Source organism: Coprinopsis cinerea, assembly GCF_000182895.1.
Source record: "Coprinopsis cinerea okayama7#130 chromosome 10 map unlocalized cont3.10, whole genome shotgun sequence".
Taxonomy (NCBI): domain Eukaryota; kingdom Fungi; phylum Basidiomycota; class Agaricomycetes; order Agaricales; family Psathyrellaceae; genus Coprinopsis; species Coprinopsis cinerea.
Window position 1 is genome coordinate 1,641,464 of NW_003307535.1, and position 16,460 is coordinate 1,657,923.

The 16,460-nt window shown below is 51.0% G+C and overlaps 7 protein-coding genes across 7 annotated transcripts; 1 reads left to right on the forward strand and 6 right to left on the reverse strand.

Annotated features, from left to right (window-relative positions):
* Positions 1–191: 191 nt before the first annotated feature.
* CC1G_02098 (other/FunK1 protein kinase) lies at positions 192–1,304 on the reverse strand (the record flags this gene model as incomplete). The annotated part of the gene is made up of 3 exons (XM_001834310.2): positions 192–767; positions 823–989; positions 1,037–1,304. The coding sequence occupies 3 exons, from the start codon at positions 1,302–1,304 to the stop codon at positions 192–194; spliced, it is 1,011 nt and encodes a 336-aa protein (XP_001834362.2).
* A 366-nt stretch (positions 1,305–1,670) lies between these two features.
* On the reverse strand, positions 1,671–2,603 carry CC1G_02099 (other/FunK1 protein kinase; the record flags this gene model as incomplete). The annotated part of the gene is made up of 4 exons (XM_001834311.2): positions 1,671–2,247; positions 2,287–2,327; positions 2,386–2,525; positions 2,600–2,603. The coding sequence occupies 4 exons, from the start codon at positions 2,601–2,603 to the stop codon at positions 1,671–1,673; spliced, it is 762 nt and encodes a 253-aa protein (XP_001834363.2).
* Positions 2,604–4,022: 1,419 nt separating this feature from the next.
* Positions 4,023–6,666, reverse strand: CC1G_02100 (other/FunK1 protein kinase; the record flags this gene model as incomplete). The annotated part of the gene is made up of 6 exons (XM_001834312.2): positions 4,023–4,661; positions 4,719–4,879; positions 4,933–5,638; positions 5,687–5,842; positions 5,901–6,542; positions 6,634–6,666. 6 exons carry the CDS (start codon positions 6,664–6,666, stop codon positions 4,023–4,025), a joined length of 2,337 nt encoding a protein of 778 aa, XP_001834364.2.
* A 403-nt stretch (positions 6,667–7,069) lies between these two features.
* Positions 7,070–7,496, reverse strand: CC1G_15331 (hypothetical protein; the record flags this gene model as incomplete). The annotated part of the gene is made up of 3 exons (XM_002910378.1): positions 7,070–7,188; positions 7,260–7,318; positions 7,384–7,496. 3 exons carry the CDS (start codon positions 7,494–7,496, stop codon positions 7,070–7,072), a joined length of 291 nt encoding a protein of 96 aa, XP_002910424.1.
* Positions 7,497–7,968: 472 nt separating this feature from the next.
* Positions 7,969–10,375, reverse strand: CC1G_02101 (other/FunK1 protein kinase; the record flags this gene model as incomplete). Its single annotated transcript, XM_001834313.2, has 3 exons — positions 7,969–8,589; positions 8,643–8,803; positions 8,875–10,375. 3 exons carry the CDS (start codon positions 10,373–10,375, stop codon positions 7,969–7,971), a joined length of 2,283 nt encoding a protein of 760 aa, XP_001834365.2.
* Positions 10,376–11,676: 1,301 nt separating this feature from the next.
* Positions 11,677–13,745, reverse strand: CC1G_02102 (protein phosphatase; the record flags this gene model as incomplete). The annotated part of the gene is made up of 9 exons (XM_001834314.2): positions 11,677–11,757; positions 11,843–11,951; positions 12,162–12,283; positions 12,508–12,599; positions 12,820–12,937; positions 13,042–13,121; positions 13,175–13,248; positions 13,319–13,386; positions 13,482–13,745. 9 exons carry the CDS (start codon positions 13,743–13,745, stop codon positions 11,677–11,679), a joined length of 1,008 nt encoding a protein of 335 aa, XP_001834366.2.
* Positions 13,746–13,895: 150 nt separating this feature from the next.
* Positions 13,896–16,410, forward strand: CC1G_15332 (endoplasmic reticulum protein; the record flags this gene model as incomplete). The annotated part of the gene is made up of 5 exons (XM_002910379.1): positions 13,896–14,118; positions 14,168–14,227; positions 14,280–15,055; positions 15,115–15,942; positions 16,037–16,410. The coding sequence occupies 5 exons, from the start codon at positions 13,896–13,898 to the stop codon at positions 16,397–16,399; spliced, it is 2,250 nt and encodes a 749-aa protein (XP_002910425.1). The 3' UTR covers positions 16,400–16,410.
* Positions 16,411–16,460: the final 50 nt, after the last annotated feature.

The window sequence follows — 16,460 nt, forward strand, 5'->3', positions numbered from 1 at the left end:
TTCAAGAGGTAACGGCGACTTGCTTGACATATCTGGGAGAGGTCGGATGTAGGGAGAGTGCACTGGACATGAGTACAAATCACAAGTACTGTACGGGCAAATTATATCGAGGACAATTTTAATGCAGATATCGCTGCCGCAATACACAAATGGGCGGACTCTGTGAAAGCAAAGGTACACGTAGCTTCTCGTTACTTTATCAGATCCCACATCGAGACCGAATATCGAGATCCCAAGTGGGTAGCAACATCGTCTAGGATGCTGATAAACTTCTCGTATAGTGAATCACTGAACTGTGCGTCGGGCCATCGCGCTGCGTTATCCTTGGGGGGACTGCGATGAAGTGATGTGTATGCTGAATGAAACTCGGAAATTATTTCGTCGAATCTGAGGAGTACGTATACCGTTTCTTCTGGCCATTGGGCCTCATCCATCAAATCAATGTAAATGCTCCCTGAGCCGGCCCAGAAAAGTTGCCTGTTGCCATGCTGTGACTGACGCTCCCTCGGGAATAAAGCGTCAAAAATCATTGTCTTCCACGAGCCGACATTGATTTTGGCCACAATGTCCTGCGCTGTTTCCGGGTCGTGGATGGGCAAGTAGGTGATTGCATACCAGATTAGTAGCCAGAAGAGCGACTCCAGATCGTGGTAGTAATGCCGATGGAAAGGGGGAAGCCCCCCATTTGCCCGCAACTTGGGAATATCCCGCGGGCTAATCGTCCAATTCTTACTCAAAACTTCAACGGCGGCAAATTCACGGGAGACCTGTATTAGGATAATGGTCATACCATAGACTACGCAGAGGCCGTTGAGCACCTACAGATTTGGGATCATGGAAGCCTGTGGCCTGATATCGCTTGCAGTATTCCAAATCAGCCAGTTTGGCCTGATACTTTCGCGCCTTCTCGTTGTAAAAGAACATACAGGCGGAGCCGCTGATATTTCGATGCAAGAGCCCTCCTTTCCGCAACAAGTCCAGACCTGGCTCTGTTGTCAGACATGAAGGTGACACCGAGCCAGACATCGTGGCGTACCATTAACGAGGTCTTTGCAGACCTCAAATGCAACCCTGTGGTTCGGAACACTGTAAAAGGATGTGTACTTCTCCTTCGACAACATGCAACGACGGGCACATCGATGGTGCTGGAGAGGTGTCGGACGTTCAATGACTTCTGAATAGTCGCGTAATATATGTTGACGTATTCCAGAAGAGCACTTTTCCGAGCGTGTTGGTACAACCTTGTATGCCCAGGAGCGAGTCAGTGCTGGAGGGTATACAGTGTTTAAGTGTTCTTCGTTCATCTTTTAGAGGAAGATGGAGGGCAACAGGTAGGCGAGTTATCCTCCAGGTGACTATAGGGGAGGTAATGACCGGTGATTCGATGTGTAGGCGTAGAAAACAAACGTGAAGGCCAGGTGTTTATGACGCAGTTCGCGTTTTACATAATGATTCAGAGGGGCCAGCATTTGGTTGTAAGGCGTGCTTTGCCGTTGGCCTACAGGGACTCATGACGACCATGAGTTCAGTTTACAAGTGCCGTACAGACAAATAAGAACGAGGACAATATTAATACAGACATCGCTGCCGCAATACGCAAATGGGCGGACTTTGTGAAACAAATTGAAGGTACATGCAACTTCTCGTCACTGTTAAGCCGACCACTAGTACTACTCGTCAAATCGTCTCTTGGTCACGGCCCTATCGTCCTCCCCTTCCCCAGGCCTCTTGTTCATCATCCTCCTGTTATTCATTAAATCCCACATTGAGACGGAATCGAGAGTGCCCACGTGTGTAGCAACATCGTCTAGGATGCTGGTAAACTTCTCGTATAGTGAATCGCTGAACTTTGCGTCGGGCCATCGTGCTGCGTTATCCTTGGGGGGATTGCGATGAAGTGTTGTATATGCTGAATGAAAGTCGGAAATTATTTTGCTGAGTCTCTCGAGGACATCTACAGTTTCTTCTGGCCATTGGACCTCGACCGCCAAATTATCGTAAACGCGAGTTTGATTGTCCCAGAAGTGTGCTCTGCTGCCATGTTGTGATTGATGTTCCCGAGGGAACAAAACGTCAAAAATATTTGTCTTCCACGAGGCAGTGTTGATTGTAGCCACAATGTCCTGCTTTGCTTCCGGGTTATCGATGGGCAAATAGGTGATCGTATACCAGATTAGCAGCCAGAAGAGCGACTCCAGATCGTGATAGTAATGCCGATGGAAAGGGGGAAGCATGTTTGTGCGCAACCTGGGATATCCCTGGGTCGGATTACTGGTGAACACCCACCGCTTACTCGACACTTCAACAGCGGCAAATTCACGGGAGACCTAGATTAGGACAATGGTCAAACAGTAGTAGATCATCCATAGAATGTTGAGCACATACAGATTTAGGATCATGGAAACCTGTCGCTTGATATCGCTTGCAGTATTCCAAATCTGCCAGTTTAACCTGATACTTTTGCGCCTCCTTGTTGTAAAACAACATGCAGGCGGAGCCGCTGACATTCCGATGCAAAAATCCTGCTTTTCGCAGAAGGTTCAGACCTGGCTCTACCGTCAGCTCTGAAGGGCACGCCGAGGTAGAGCCCGTAGCGTACCCATAACGAGGTCTTTGAAGACCTCAAATGCAACCTTGGGATTAGGGACTCCGTAGAAAGGCGTGCACCTTTCCGTGAACAATGTGCGACGATGGGTACGTGAATGGTGCCGGAGGGGGGTCGGAGGTTCGATGACTTTGGAATAACTGTCGGTTACAGGGTGAGGTGTTCCCAACGAGCGCTTTTCCGACCTGGTTGGTGAAGCCTTTGCATGCCCGGGAACGAATCAGGACCGAATGGCATGGAGATCGCTAGCCCGAGCTCACCGGCGATTCAGTGTTTAATTGTCCTTCCTTCATCTTTTAGAGTAGGGTAGAGATCAAGAATCTTTCCCAGGTGACTGTAGGCGAGGTGATGACTGATTAAAGTGTAGGCGCAGAAATCATGATGCATGAAGGCCAGGTGTTCGTGACGCATGACGGTCGCGTTCAATTATGTAAGTTCAAGGCTTGACAAAGTTCAAAGAATAGCGGGCCACGGCGGCTTGGTTTACACTTTCAGGTAGGGGTTTTGATGTAGGGGGAATACATGGGATTTTCTGGACGTCACTTAATGTCTCTGCAAGCGGATAAACGAAGTGGTGGTGTTGAGAGGTGATGTTAAGGTGAAGGCAGCGGAATAGTTTGTCCAGATCTAATCTTATCGACGGAGAGGCTCTTGCCACCAAGGGTTCGTATTTAAAGTTCCCCAGGAAGTCACAGATCGAGCGTCGAACCCAAAACCGCACCGTTCGATCTTATCCTCAGCCATCTCGCGACAAGGACATAGTATCCGCGGCTGGGGCGCAGCGACTATCACCAGCTTTCGCCGGAGCTTTGCGGAATGGTAGAGACAGCATTGAGCGAACCCTGCCTCCATTGCGCGACGCCCCTAGTGATCATTTCCTTCCACTGACGGATCTTCACCTTCATCATGATTCCACATCGCCATCCCCTCCTTCATCAACTCCCACATTGAAACACAATCCACAGTTGCAAGGCAATCCGCAACGACGTCCAGAGCCTTCTTGAACTCCCCATACAGTAAATCATCGAAACTCGCCTAAGGCCACCCCTTCCCCGGGCCTCTTGCACTTCATCCTCTTCTCCTTAAAATCCCACATTGAGACAGAATGAAAGTTCCCACCTTGGTAGCAACATCGTCTAGGATGCTGATAAATTATTAAAATCTGAGGGTAATCGCTCAAGGTTCCAATTTCAAATGGCAGTATGATATTCTGCTAATACAGTAATAATGCGCGTCTTGCCGTCAGCCCAGACGGACTTTGGGGACTACAGTGGGCATTAGTCACATTTCCAAGTAAAGACAGCCAGTAACAATATATCGCCGCCACGATGCATAATTAATCAGGCGGACTTTGGGACACGAACGGGCGCCTATTACTTCACCGTTTCCGACTCCGACTGTCGCTAACCTCCACTGTTCATCCCCGCTTCTTATGGATTCTGTCAGTCTCGTCCTTTTCTTTCCCGGGCCTCTTGTTCTTCATCCTCCCCTCATTCAGTAAACCCCACATTGAAACAGAACCAACTGTTCCAAGACGAGCAGCGACATCGTCCAGAGTGTTGATAAATTTCTTGTATAGTGAATCGTTGAACCTTGCATCGGGCCACCGCACTGCTTTATCCTGTGGAGGATTCCGATAAAGTGCCGTGTATTCCGAATCAAAGTAAGAAGGTATCTTGCTGAGGCTGAGGAGGATAGTGACCGTGTCTATTGGCCATCCGACGGCAGCCTTCAAGTCACGGTAAACCTGGTTTGGTCTTTCCCATAGGTTTCGGCGGCGCTCTAAATGGGATTCCCGCGGGAACAAAACATCAAAGACCTTTGTCTTCCAACTGACAAGGTCAAGATTAGCCACGATTTCCTGATTTTCATCCCTGTCGATAGGCAAATGCGTGGTTGTGTACCAGGTTAATAGCCAGAAGAGCGACTCCAGATCGTGGTAATAATGTCGGTGGAAAGGGGGGAGTAATTCATCCAACTGGAGGACATCCAGACCGGTCTTCGCGAGGTTCCACTGGGAATCCATGACTTCAACAGCGGCAAATTCCCGTGGAACCTGCATTTGACCAATGGTCAGAAAGCTGCAAGTCGTGGAAGAACATACGAAACATACCGATTTGGGATCATGGAAACGTGTATCTTGATATCTTTTGCAATACTCCAACTCGATCAGTTTAGCCTGATAGGCTTGGGCATCCTTGTCGTAGTAGAACACGCAGCTGGAGCCGCTGATATTCCGATGTAAAAATCCTGCTTGTCGCAAAAGATCCAGCCCTGGCTGTGCTGTCAGTCTTGTAAGCAAGGGTGAGTGAGAGCTCATCGCGCACCACGAACGAGGCCTTTGCAGACCTCGAATGCAACCCGGCGATTCGGAACTCCGTAAAATGGCGTACACCTCTCCTTGAACAGTGTGCGACGATGGGTGCGTGGATGATGCTGGAGAGGAGTCGGTGGTTGGATGACCTCTTCATAATCAGAGAATACATCCTGCTCCACCCCCCCTGACCGCTTTCGAGATTCTGTCGGTGGGGCCTTTCTCGGGATACCTGAATCAGGGTTGAATGGAAATTGGAATGCATCCACCGGTTTGGCCAGTGTTCTTTGCTCTTTCCCTGAAAGGGTGACATCCTCCAATATATGGACGAACAGCTGTTCCATCGCCTTGACTGGAATGTTGCGTCTGGATAAGTGACTGAGAATCTCAGTCTGAATAGCCTTTTCGTCAGGCTCATCTTCATACAGCCATAGGTCCCTTAGAACGGCCTCGGCTATATTTGGCTTGATCGCGCCATTCTCATCGCACTCCTGGACGACCCAAGTCCTTATTCCTCTCGAGATTGTCCAGAATGCACTTGTTTCAGACAGTGGCTGTCCGATGGTTCGATAGTACTTGTTGTTGACTTGGTAGATGAAGTCTGGTGAATGCCCTTTCCCATTTTTGCTCTCGACCTTCTTCACGGTGGGGTCGTAGCCAAGCTGTATCGGGCTCGCGTATGACAGATACAAGCAGATCCTGATGAGGTATTCAGGTTTCTTGGATAGATGTCAGCTTGGAAAAGATGAATAAACCGTAAAGTCTACCTCTTGACAGTCAAACGTAGGGCTGAAGAGGACCGCTCCGCGATCAAAGTGCCACAGCCGCGTGGTAGTTTCTTCAATGGTGACCCCATAGACCCGAGTGCGACGTGGGTCGTTGTACAGCACGAAAGCTGCACCTCCCAGCATTTGCCGGTAGTTCTGTTGCGATGACTCAATAAGCCTTTGGGCCTGGTAATCTGAGGAACCAACGACCCACCTGTCGCTGATCTGCCTCCTTGAGCTTGTATTCAAAGAGCGCAACCGAATCAGACGTAGACATGGATATGTCGGAAACGTTGCTGCTTGCAGTGGCATTCCTCTGACTACGCGCCTCCTCCTCCATCTTTTTCGCTAGCCGCGATGATCGGCGGTAGAGAACATGAGTTGGAGGCTGAGGCGGCGGTGGTGCGAGTACAAAGCGACCGTCAGGCTTCAAGTTGGGTCCATGGACGTCGTTAGTAGTTGGTCGAGTGGGAGTGGAGGAATAGACTGTTATTTGTCCCTCAAAATCGGAATCAAGCTTAAGTTCCTGAGCCGCCGCATGCTTGATTTTCGAAATGATACCCGTCATAGATGCGTAAACGGTGTCCTCCTTCTTGTCGGTTTCACCCAAGGCCTTCTTCAATGGCACCCAGCCTTCGTCTGTGAGGACGGGCGGCGACAATGTAAGAAGTCTCCTCTTGACATCCAAAGCAGATTTCTCGCTCCACTTCATATCGTCAGGATTCGAAAGGCAGGTTTCGAACCAGGTGGAAAAGTCACACTGTAAAAGGTGATCTTTCACATTGAAAAGATGGGTTTTGCGCTGTTCCTCTGCGTCCTTTTGCGCAGCAGTGCGACTGTCGAAGTAGTTTTGGTCCTTTGGAGGTGATTCAGTAGTTAAATTCGGTTTCAATTCCGAGGCCATTGGGAGAATCGATGGATGGGAGGGGGATGGGATAATAGCTCACCTGTTCTGATGCTTTTAACTGTTCTGTCTCCATTCTTGTAGATATAGTTCAAGAGAGAGAGCGAGGATAACGAGTGGAAGGCGAGGGTACGTGCAGGAGAATCGTGGGTCTGTGTGGGTGTCGAAAAACAAATTCAACCCGAATTGATTTGGGCTTATATGATCTCTTGGCAATCTTAACGGCGAAATCGATAGGTGTGCCACACTGCTACTAGCTACAGAAGAAAACATCCAAGCTTAAGGTCCTGGCGCACTATTAGTCTGACTTCCCCTTTCGACTCACAACTTAGCAATTGATCTTTAGATCTCGATGGGTGAACTGTGGCGGTTGGCGTAAACAGAAGATCCAGCACAGTCGAGGAAGCGGATTGGTGGCCTTCGTAGATACCAATGTCTACCGTGGATGGATACTCATATGTAGGTCGTTGATTATGTCACTAATGGACGTCTGAGACGTATTTGGATGGTGTGAGTCCACAACATATCCATTCCCCTATGTGTTCCTTGCTATCGATCGCCAGGAAATCGACGATAGCTTTAGCGCCCAGGCGCTTTCCTGCCGTTAGGTAACAGTCGAAACGTTAATACGTAAGGCTAGTAATGGACCTAAGTGATATCCAGACTCACGTCGTTCGACATTGATGAGTGAGAGTCGTTCTTCAAGCTGTATACTGCTCGTGGAGTACCTAGGAAAACACAATTGAGGATGATCATGAACGGCTGACCTTGGAATTCTGGCGACTTCACGTACCTCCGGAACGGTGGATGCCAGGCTGAGAGATCCTTACTACCGATTAGGGGTTTGACGCCATAACTTGCCCTACGTGACCACGAAAACAGACGGACACGCACGTATGCAGACATGACTTCCATTCGTTCGATAACTTTACGCTGGCTTAGCCTTCACTGTAGATCCAGTGCTGGTCCCAAGCCTGCTGCTTTAAATTTCCGAAACGAAGACCCCCTGAGATGCCATCGGGAGGAACGTGTTACATCCTAGATACTGCCAACGATGGCCAAGTAGCAGGCAATCAGTGGTCACCTTTCATTTCTATTGTACACTTAGCGCCCTACAAATAGGTGGGCGCTTAAAATTATGAATTTTCTCGGCGGAATATATATATGACTCCGCCCTGATGCATGTTTACACTAGCGGACACAGAGGGGACTCAGATAATGAGGAAGGAAATGCAGCTGTGGGCGAGGAATAAACATACAGTCCACGGAAGAAGCTGATAGAAAGAAAATGAATACAGCGGAGACCGTCGGTCGCTTTTGGATAAGGCAACTACTGTCCCCCTTCTGCACTGGCCAGACCCTGCCTCCGTTGCACCCCCTAGTGATCGTTTCCTTCCAACTGATCCTCGCCTTCATCATGATTCCACATCGCCATCCCCTCCTTCATCAACTCCCACATTGAAACACAACCCCCAGTTGCAAGGCAATCCGCAACGACGTCCAGAGCCTTCTTGAACTCCCCATACAGCAAATCATCGAAACTCGCCTCAGGCCACCGGACTTGTCCACTCCCCGGCGGGTTCTGTTGCAGTGCTGCATACGCGTCTTCGAACTGCCCCACAAGAGCCGAGATTTTCTGGAGGCATTCGACTGTGTCGATCGGCCATCCGACGTCACGAACCAAACGACGGCCCATGACAACTGGATTTAGGCCGAGGTCCACTCTGAAGTGAGCTGGTCGGAGGTGGTATTCCACTGGGAACAGCTCATCTGAAACCCGTTCCTTCCATTCCAGCAGGTAGATTTTAGAGACGATGTCGTCCATGTTGTCTCCGTCGCCGATGGGAAGATAGGTCGTGATGTACCAGGTTAGGAGCCAGAAGAACGACTCGAGGTCGTGATAGTAGTGCGGATGGAACGGAGGAAGTCTGTCGTAATCTATGCCCTTTCCTCGCCAGTCCCGTTTCAAGACCTCGATGGCTGAGAAGGCCCCCGGTTCCTAGACGGTTAGGATTATATTTAGCAAGCAGGAGATAAAGAGTAAATACTCACGGATATATGATCGTGAAGTTCGGCCGTCTGATACCTCGCACAATACTCCAAATGGCCCAATTTTGCTTGGTACCTTTGCGCGCCCCGGTCGAATGAAAGCACACAGCTGGCGCCGCTGATATTACGGTGTATGAATCCTGCACGCCGGAACAAGTCCAAGCCTAGTAGGTTCGCCCGTGTTGTCAGCTGCCGTGGACCACTGGACTTAGAGAACCTTGGAACTTGGACACACCTCTGACAAACTCTTTGCTGACTTGCCAAGCGACCCTGGGACTCGGAACCTCGTAAAACGGGAGACAACACTCAAGTAGGACCCGACGGTGAGTCTGCCTATGGTACAGGCGGGGCTTTGGAGGTGCGATCCGGTTCATATACCTAGTGAACGAGTCCAGTTGTGTTCTCCTGAACTGTAGCCCTAGTGAAGTCAGTGGGTACTCCCAAATGGGGTCAGTGTTGGGTAGGAACAGTCGAAACTGGGTTGCATCTGGCGGCTTGGCGAGCGTTGTTTGCGTTTCGCCTTGGAGGGTAACCTCGTCCAATATACCGAGGAGTAGCTTCCCCATCTCCTCAGCCTGGTCCGTGGGTAGAGCTTGGAGGATCTGGGCCTGGATATCCTTCTCGTGGAGGGTACCTTCGGGCACCCATAGGTCCCTCAACATCCTTTCGTCCGCCCCCTCTTGCACGACACCCTCTTCATCACATGCTCGAACACGCCAGATGCGTAGCCCTGGCGAAATGGTGAAGAACGCGTCTTCCTCGGACAAGGGCTGTCCGATGGTGCGATACAGTCCCTCCCCGATGCGGTAGATGAAATCAGGCATCCGGATCCCTTCCTTCCCGTCGTTGACCATCTTCACGGTGGGGTCGTAGCCAAGCTGCACAGGACTCGCGTACATCAAGTACAGCGAGAATCTAATGAAATGCTCCGGTTTCTTTGAGAGAGTCGAGTTGTCAGATTCGAGAAACACGACGGCGAGACACCTGGCACCCACCTTTCGGCAATCGAATACAGGGCTGATGAGTACCAGCCCACGATCGAAATGCCAAAAACGCGCTACGGTCTTTTCGATGGTGATACCGTATAGGCGAGTGCGGCGGGGATCGTTGTACAAGACGAAAGCGGCACTACCCAGCATCCGGCGGCAGTTCTGTGGAAAACATGACCGTGACTGGGCAATCGTGTCATGCAAGCAAAGTCCTACAGTCCATTGATCTGTAACATTGGGGTGATGTTCGAGGAGCGAGGCGACCACCATGTCGGTTAGACGGGGCGGTATTTCAGGAACTACATGGCCTGAATTTGCCACTGGTGGGGGACATCGGCGAAGCACCAACTCTGGAGGCTCAACAGCAGGCATGACAACGATCCTCCCATTAGGCTTCAAGTTGGATCCATGCATGTTATTAACCGTCGTCCGAGTTGGAGTGAATATGTCGACTGCAACTGTCTCCCCCAAGAAGTCGGAATCGAGACTGAGCGTCTCGCGTGCCGCTTCTCTGACCCTCGAGAACGCCAAGTTGAGTGAATCCCGACTAACACATTCCCCGTCAAACCCATCCCCTCCTTCTCCCGGAACTTCAACCAAAGGAAGCGTCATCCCAAGTCGATCCTTAACCTCCAACGAACTTCGTTCACCCCACCTTTCATCCGCCGGATTCGAGAGACAAGCTTCAAACCAACTCTCCATCGTGCCGCACTCCAGGATATGATCCTTCACATTGAGGAGATGCATCTTTCTTCTTCGATTCTCGAGGCCTACGTCGGGGGTAGTGATATATCTCGCGAAACAGAGATCTGAATCCTTGAACAACGAATGCACCATCGGACGTGAGTATTCAATATTCATTGGTATCGTCCATTCGAAGTTCTGCCAAAAATGAATCGGCTCACCGAATTGTCGACATTGTTTTGTCCTGGCCACATCCTTCCCGGTCGAGCGAGTGGGATAGAGCTGAGGTCCCCGAGGATAACTATGTGGGGGCACGTTCAGCCTGAGAATGCCAGCAAACCCTGACACTGCTCGAGATAGGGGTGTTACTCAACCCTCGGCAATTCCCGTGCCAGTGGGCGCTTAACTGACTGCGGTTACCTTTGCGTATGGCAGTAGGGATTACCCGCGTGCGTAATAAGCACTGGCATGTATATACACAACGCGTACTAACGAACAACGAACGTGCAACTTGAAGCTGCTTATCTAGAGCACGCCGCCCCGTTTCAAGAAAGTCTGGGTGTAAAGATGAATGGATGCATGAATTTGCCACTGGGACCCGCGTTTTGCAATCCCATCCTCGTACTAGTTAGTAGTTCCTGGTAGTCGCAGTCGTTCGTTGAGAGAGAGGAGAGAAGGAAAGACCACATACCAGCGATAGTGGGATTAAGACGATAGTGGGATTAAAGACGATAGTGGGATTAAAGACGATAGTGGGATATGGGATTACAGAAAAGTGGTACGCCGACCGGCAAGGGAGAGAAGAGAAGCTTCCAATCCGAGGTGTAGACCCTCGTGTACATTCCACAGGGCCCAAATGCTGTGACGTCCAGAGGGTTTTGCCTTTGTCATACTGAGATGAAGCTAAAGCTGGAGGAGAGGAGAGAGAGATTCCATAACACATCAAAATGGGTCAAAAAATCGCTCGAGGTAAGTCGAGGCCACAAGGACGGCAAGGGTCCTACCCTTCAAATCCCATCCCACCGCCTGCATCTTTTTATAACGCGAAATCCAAATGGTCAGCGTCTGGTTCAGCAATTCGCCTACATACCTAGCCTCTGAGTCTCCCAAGAAAGAGGCAACCCGTAGCCGAAAACTGAACGTAGTCGCGTCGTCAAAACGCAGTCCGAGTCACGATCGTCGTAAAGTCATAACCGGGTATTATAATTATATTATACAAAGTACGGCATATTCGTCTGTTAAGAAGAAAGGCGCGAAGTGGTCAGCCCCTCGTTCTCAGATGCAGCAAGGAAAATTCAAGCTAAAACGCCCAAAACAAATCTCAAACGTCCACCAAGAAATCCAAAACTCAAACACCCAAAAACTCAAAACGTCCACCAAGAAATCCAAATCCAAATTCCCTCAAATCCAATCCCTTTTGAAAACTCCAACCCCCTCGCAAACGACTACACACCCAAAAACAGAAAAAAGAACAAACAGAAAAAAGAACAAACAAAGAAAATAACAAAAAAGAAAGAAAACGACACTCACGATCCTCCTACCACCTTTATCCCTCTCGTTCTCCTCCGCCGCATCGTACACCTTGAACGACCTCCCCCCGTCCTCGTGTACTGTCATTATCGCTGCCATATTGCCGCATCTGAAAATAGGGAAAATCGTGGTCAGTAATCCGTCTTGGGGCAGAATGCGATGACGATGGTGGTAGGATGGGATGGCAGTGGAATGCGATGCGGTGACAGAATGCGAATGATAGTGGTAGAATGCCACCATGGTGACAGAATGCAATGATCTCGACAATGGTAGTAGAACACGAGGTCAAAAAAAGACAAGACAACTTGAGAACCCTCACCGATAGCAATAATTAGGCGCAGACCACACAGTAACAAGTTGCTCGTCAAACATGTATTTGTAGCCTTCTTGGACGAGTTGGTGTGCGCGGGCGATGATGGAGAGGTTGTTTATGTGGTTGAACTGTGTTGAAGGTAAGGTTGGGTTAGTGTGGCGTCCGTGGTTAGCGTTTCAAGGGAGGGGGTGGTGGGATTGAAGGAGGGAAGGAAAGGAGAGGGACTTTGGGAAGAGAGGCGGTGGAAGGAAGAAAGGGAGGAAGAAGGCAGGAAAAGGCAGGCGAAGGAATATAGGAGGCACAGGGCGAGAGAGGAAGAAGAAATAGGGGTAGGAGTAGGGATAGGACGCACCTCCTGCGCAATACTCCCCCCGAATAACCACCCCGCCCCGCGTGGACTGACAGCCCACGACTCGATATCGTCCGGGTCTGACCACATCAGGTCTGTACATGTCGGGTTCACGTTTGGTTGGAGGGGGTTGAGGTAAAGGAGGTTGGAGTGGGGATAGGCGACGTTGAAAGATAATGTGAAGTGGGATGTGGACGCGAGGTGGATTGAGGATGGGCGGCAGATCGAGGATAAAAGAGACAGGAACGACAGAGCAATCGGAGAGGGTATATCAGTCGCCATACACTCCCTATCACCAATCAAGGCGGGACGTACCGCAGAATGCGCCTTCATGCGGGATCTCTTGCGAGCGGGACAGGACTCTGATTTGGTCGAGGGTGCGGATGTCGGGCGAGAGACCCCCGTGGACGCAGAATGTTGAGCCGTCTATGATCTGTGGGTCGCGCAGTGGTGTGGGCATTGGTGGTTGGATGAGATGGGCATTGGAATCTGAGGTCAGGCGAAGGCCATAGACGAGGAAGAAAAGAGTCCGCGCACCGCTGCGATACTCAGAAAATCAAAAACGCTACAACACGCCTTCCACACCGTCCCACTGCCATACTTTTGCTGACATTCATCTAGTTCGTACGCTCAGACCCGAGCCCAAGCGAACGAGGAAGAGTAGACACACCATAGAACCCATAAACCTGCGTAATCTGCCGACTCTCGTGGTTTCCTCGTAGTAGGGTAACGCGATCTGGGTATCTGTTCGGGTTTATGCATCCATCCCAATTTAGGTGGTTGAGTCTGGGAAGGGAGGGGAGTGCGCACCAACCTGGCTTTGAGAACGAATAGCAGGGAGACAGTTTCTAAACTGTAGTGCCCTCTATCCACAAAATCGCCCTGCAATCCCAACCCACCCAGCCAATCCACACGCACGTCGAAACCACCACCGCAGCCCAAGAAGCACAGCCGAATCGAGTCAACACACCCCTCACCAACTCAACGCAAACCAAAAACCTACGTGCCATAAAGATATAACTCGTCTCCGGAACCTCTCCACCCTTCCTCAACAACTCAATGAGATCCCAAAACTGGCCGTGGATGTCCCCGCATATGGTGACTGGACTGGAGACAGGCTGGATGTTGGATTCCTCGAGGAGGATGCTTTTGACTCTGTCGCAGAGGATGGTCATGTCATTTTCGGAGAGGTGCTGGCATTGGCGGAGTTGTTCTATCCATTCGTCTGGTGTGAACGGCATCTTGGTGGAATGAGGAGAGAGAGAGATAAGAGGAGGACAGCGACAATTGATTGATCCCGGCGGGAACAACCTTCCCAAAAAGGCTCCTACCTCGTCAGCGTCACGCCCATCCCTCTCTCGTCGTTCTCCCCACAACGTCGTTCCCTTCTTATGCGTCTACTCGCGTGGTTCTGGCTTCTATGCGCGCTATCCATATCCAGCCTTGCCCTACATGAGTCAGACGTGGGCGTCATCGACTGGCGCAAGGAGCTCGTTGGTGTCCCCGTGACGCTCTCCCCGGTTACAGCGCCGACGTTTGTACTCAAGGATGTCGTGGTGACTGCTACGGGGAGTAATGTTTTGGCGGGGCTGAATGTGAGGGACGGGTCTGTTGGTGTGTACTCTTCGTTCGTCAAGAGTCGAGTTTGTGCTGATATGAGTAGCTTGGAGATATATATTCGAAGCGGACGATCCAATTATCGGGTTTTATCCAAACAGACGAGGTGCCCCATCCCTCCGCAAGGCTATTTTATAAATCTAACCCCTGTCCCCCAGTCGTTGTAACACTCTCCGGCCCAGGCGGCTCAACCCTCCGCAAATTCGACACCGCAACCGGCGCCCTCCTCATCGAACGCTCCCTCCACGCTCCCCAGGACGGCCTCCTCGTCCACCCACCTTCCCTCGGAAAGTCCATCGCATTCAGCTCAGACTCTCAAGGCCTCTACGTCCTCTCCAACGGCCACACCGTCTCCTTCCTCGAAGGAAACACCGGGTCGACACTGTGGACATGGTACTCGCCTGACCAGGGAAGTAAGACGATGTTCTTGAAGGTCGTAGCACGGAAAGACGTAGTCTATGTAGTGGGAGCTACGAAAGGTGTCGCTTCTCTCTCTTTGAACGTCGTCGTCCTCTCCGCATCCACCGGCCAACTCCTGCACGACCGCGAAATACCCTCGGGGATAACCAACACCCTCACCGACGTCTTCACCTTCTACGATGCCCACAAAACAACCGAACCTGTCCTCGTATGGGTCGAAAACACATCTTTGAAATCCCTCGTCCTCGACTCCACGCTCTCGAATAAACCACATGACGTGAAGACTGCGGAGAAGTTGATGTACCTCCTCGATCTGGGATTGACGAACCACGGGCAGGTTCTGGCTCAACTACCAGACGGCAGCTCGCGCCTCCTCCAGGTATCCCAAGACGGAACAACCGCCTCGTCCCTATACGAATTCGACTCGAAGAGGCTGGGTGTGCTGTTTAACGGCGGAGTGGACGACCAAGGACGACCATACGTTGCGCGGACGCATTGGTCGCAGGATCTTAACGTGCGTTTCTCTCCCTCTATCTTTCTTGATAGGTTTTGACTTAGGGGTGTTGGTCGTAGACGATTGTACTGGACGTCGTAAACGCCTCGTCGACGACTGACCAAACACAGACCTACACCGTCCCCTTCGACACTAACAACGAGGGCATCCTCGACCACATCGCTTTCACGCTCCCGTCCTCCGGTGCCCCGCACCTGCTTACGACAGCAAGTTCAGGCGCCGTCCAACTCTTCGGCTCACCCTCCTTAACCACATCAGACTCCAAATCCCCATCCACCCCCGACGCTCTAAACCACCACTGGACCCGGCACGAAGCCCTCGCCACCACCACCCTCGCCACCTTCGTCGAACTCCCCGAACCCCTCGTCATCTCCACCACCGCCGACTTCACCAAATCCGAAGGATTCACAGGAAGACTGTTGAGACACGCCGTCGAAGCGCGGGACTTGCCGCGGTATATAGTGAATTTCGTGAGGCGGTTTGTTACTGGTGATTATGCGAGTGCGACGTCTGCTGCGGTGGTCATACCTGGTTCTTCCATCCCACTTGACGCGGAAGCTGCAACCACTAACACGAACACCAACACAACAATGACAACGACACCCCAAACAACACCTCTCTTCCGCGACCCCTTCTCCTTCCGCCAAATCCTCCTAACATTCACCGCCCCCGGCAAAATCTACGCTCTGGATTCTAGCAACGGCGAGATTGTATGGACGAGGACACTAGGGCTTGGGAGCGCGTTTTGGATGGGCGGCAGTGTGAGTGCGAGGAAGGTGTGGGTTGTTAGGGGTGTTAATGATGTTGTGGTTGGGGAGGGTGTAGAGGAGGGCAAGGATAAGGTTAGAGCGGAGGTGGTGTTGGTAGCTGAGCGACGAGCTTCGAACGTACGTCTCCCCTCCTCTTCTCTTTACCTCGAATAACTTACTCACGAACGATTCAATCCTTTCTTTTTACCTTTCACTTTTTATTTTTTTACAGGGCCAAGCTACGACGATGATATACCACTTTAACGCTCTAACGGGGGAGGACGTCTCAGTCCCCTTATCTTCCTCTGACAATAGCGAAAACAACGAAGAGACAAGGCGCCCTGCGGCACCCGGCTTCCTCGAAGGCATCGAATTGGTCGAAGGACCGTATACGGAGTCGTTCCTCCTCCCGGATGGGCGGAGTGTGGTTGTTTTGGACGAGTTCATGCAGGTGGGTTTCTTGGGTTTTTGTATTCTTTTTTGGGAGGTTGAGTTGAGATGGGATGAATTTGTTCTCCACATCTCCTCCACATTCATCTCCTCGCTCCATTCTCACATCTCCTCGATTCCAAATCTTCTTCTTGATTCCGAGTAACTGACTACCGACTCACCTAGGCGCACTTATACCCTCCAACACCATCCTCCACCACTTCCTT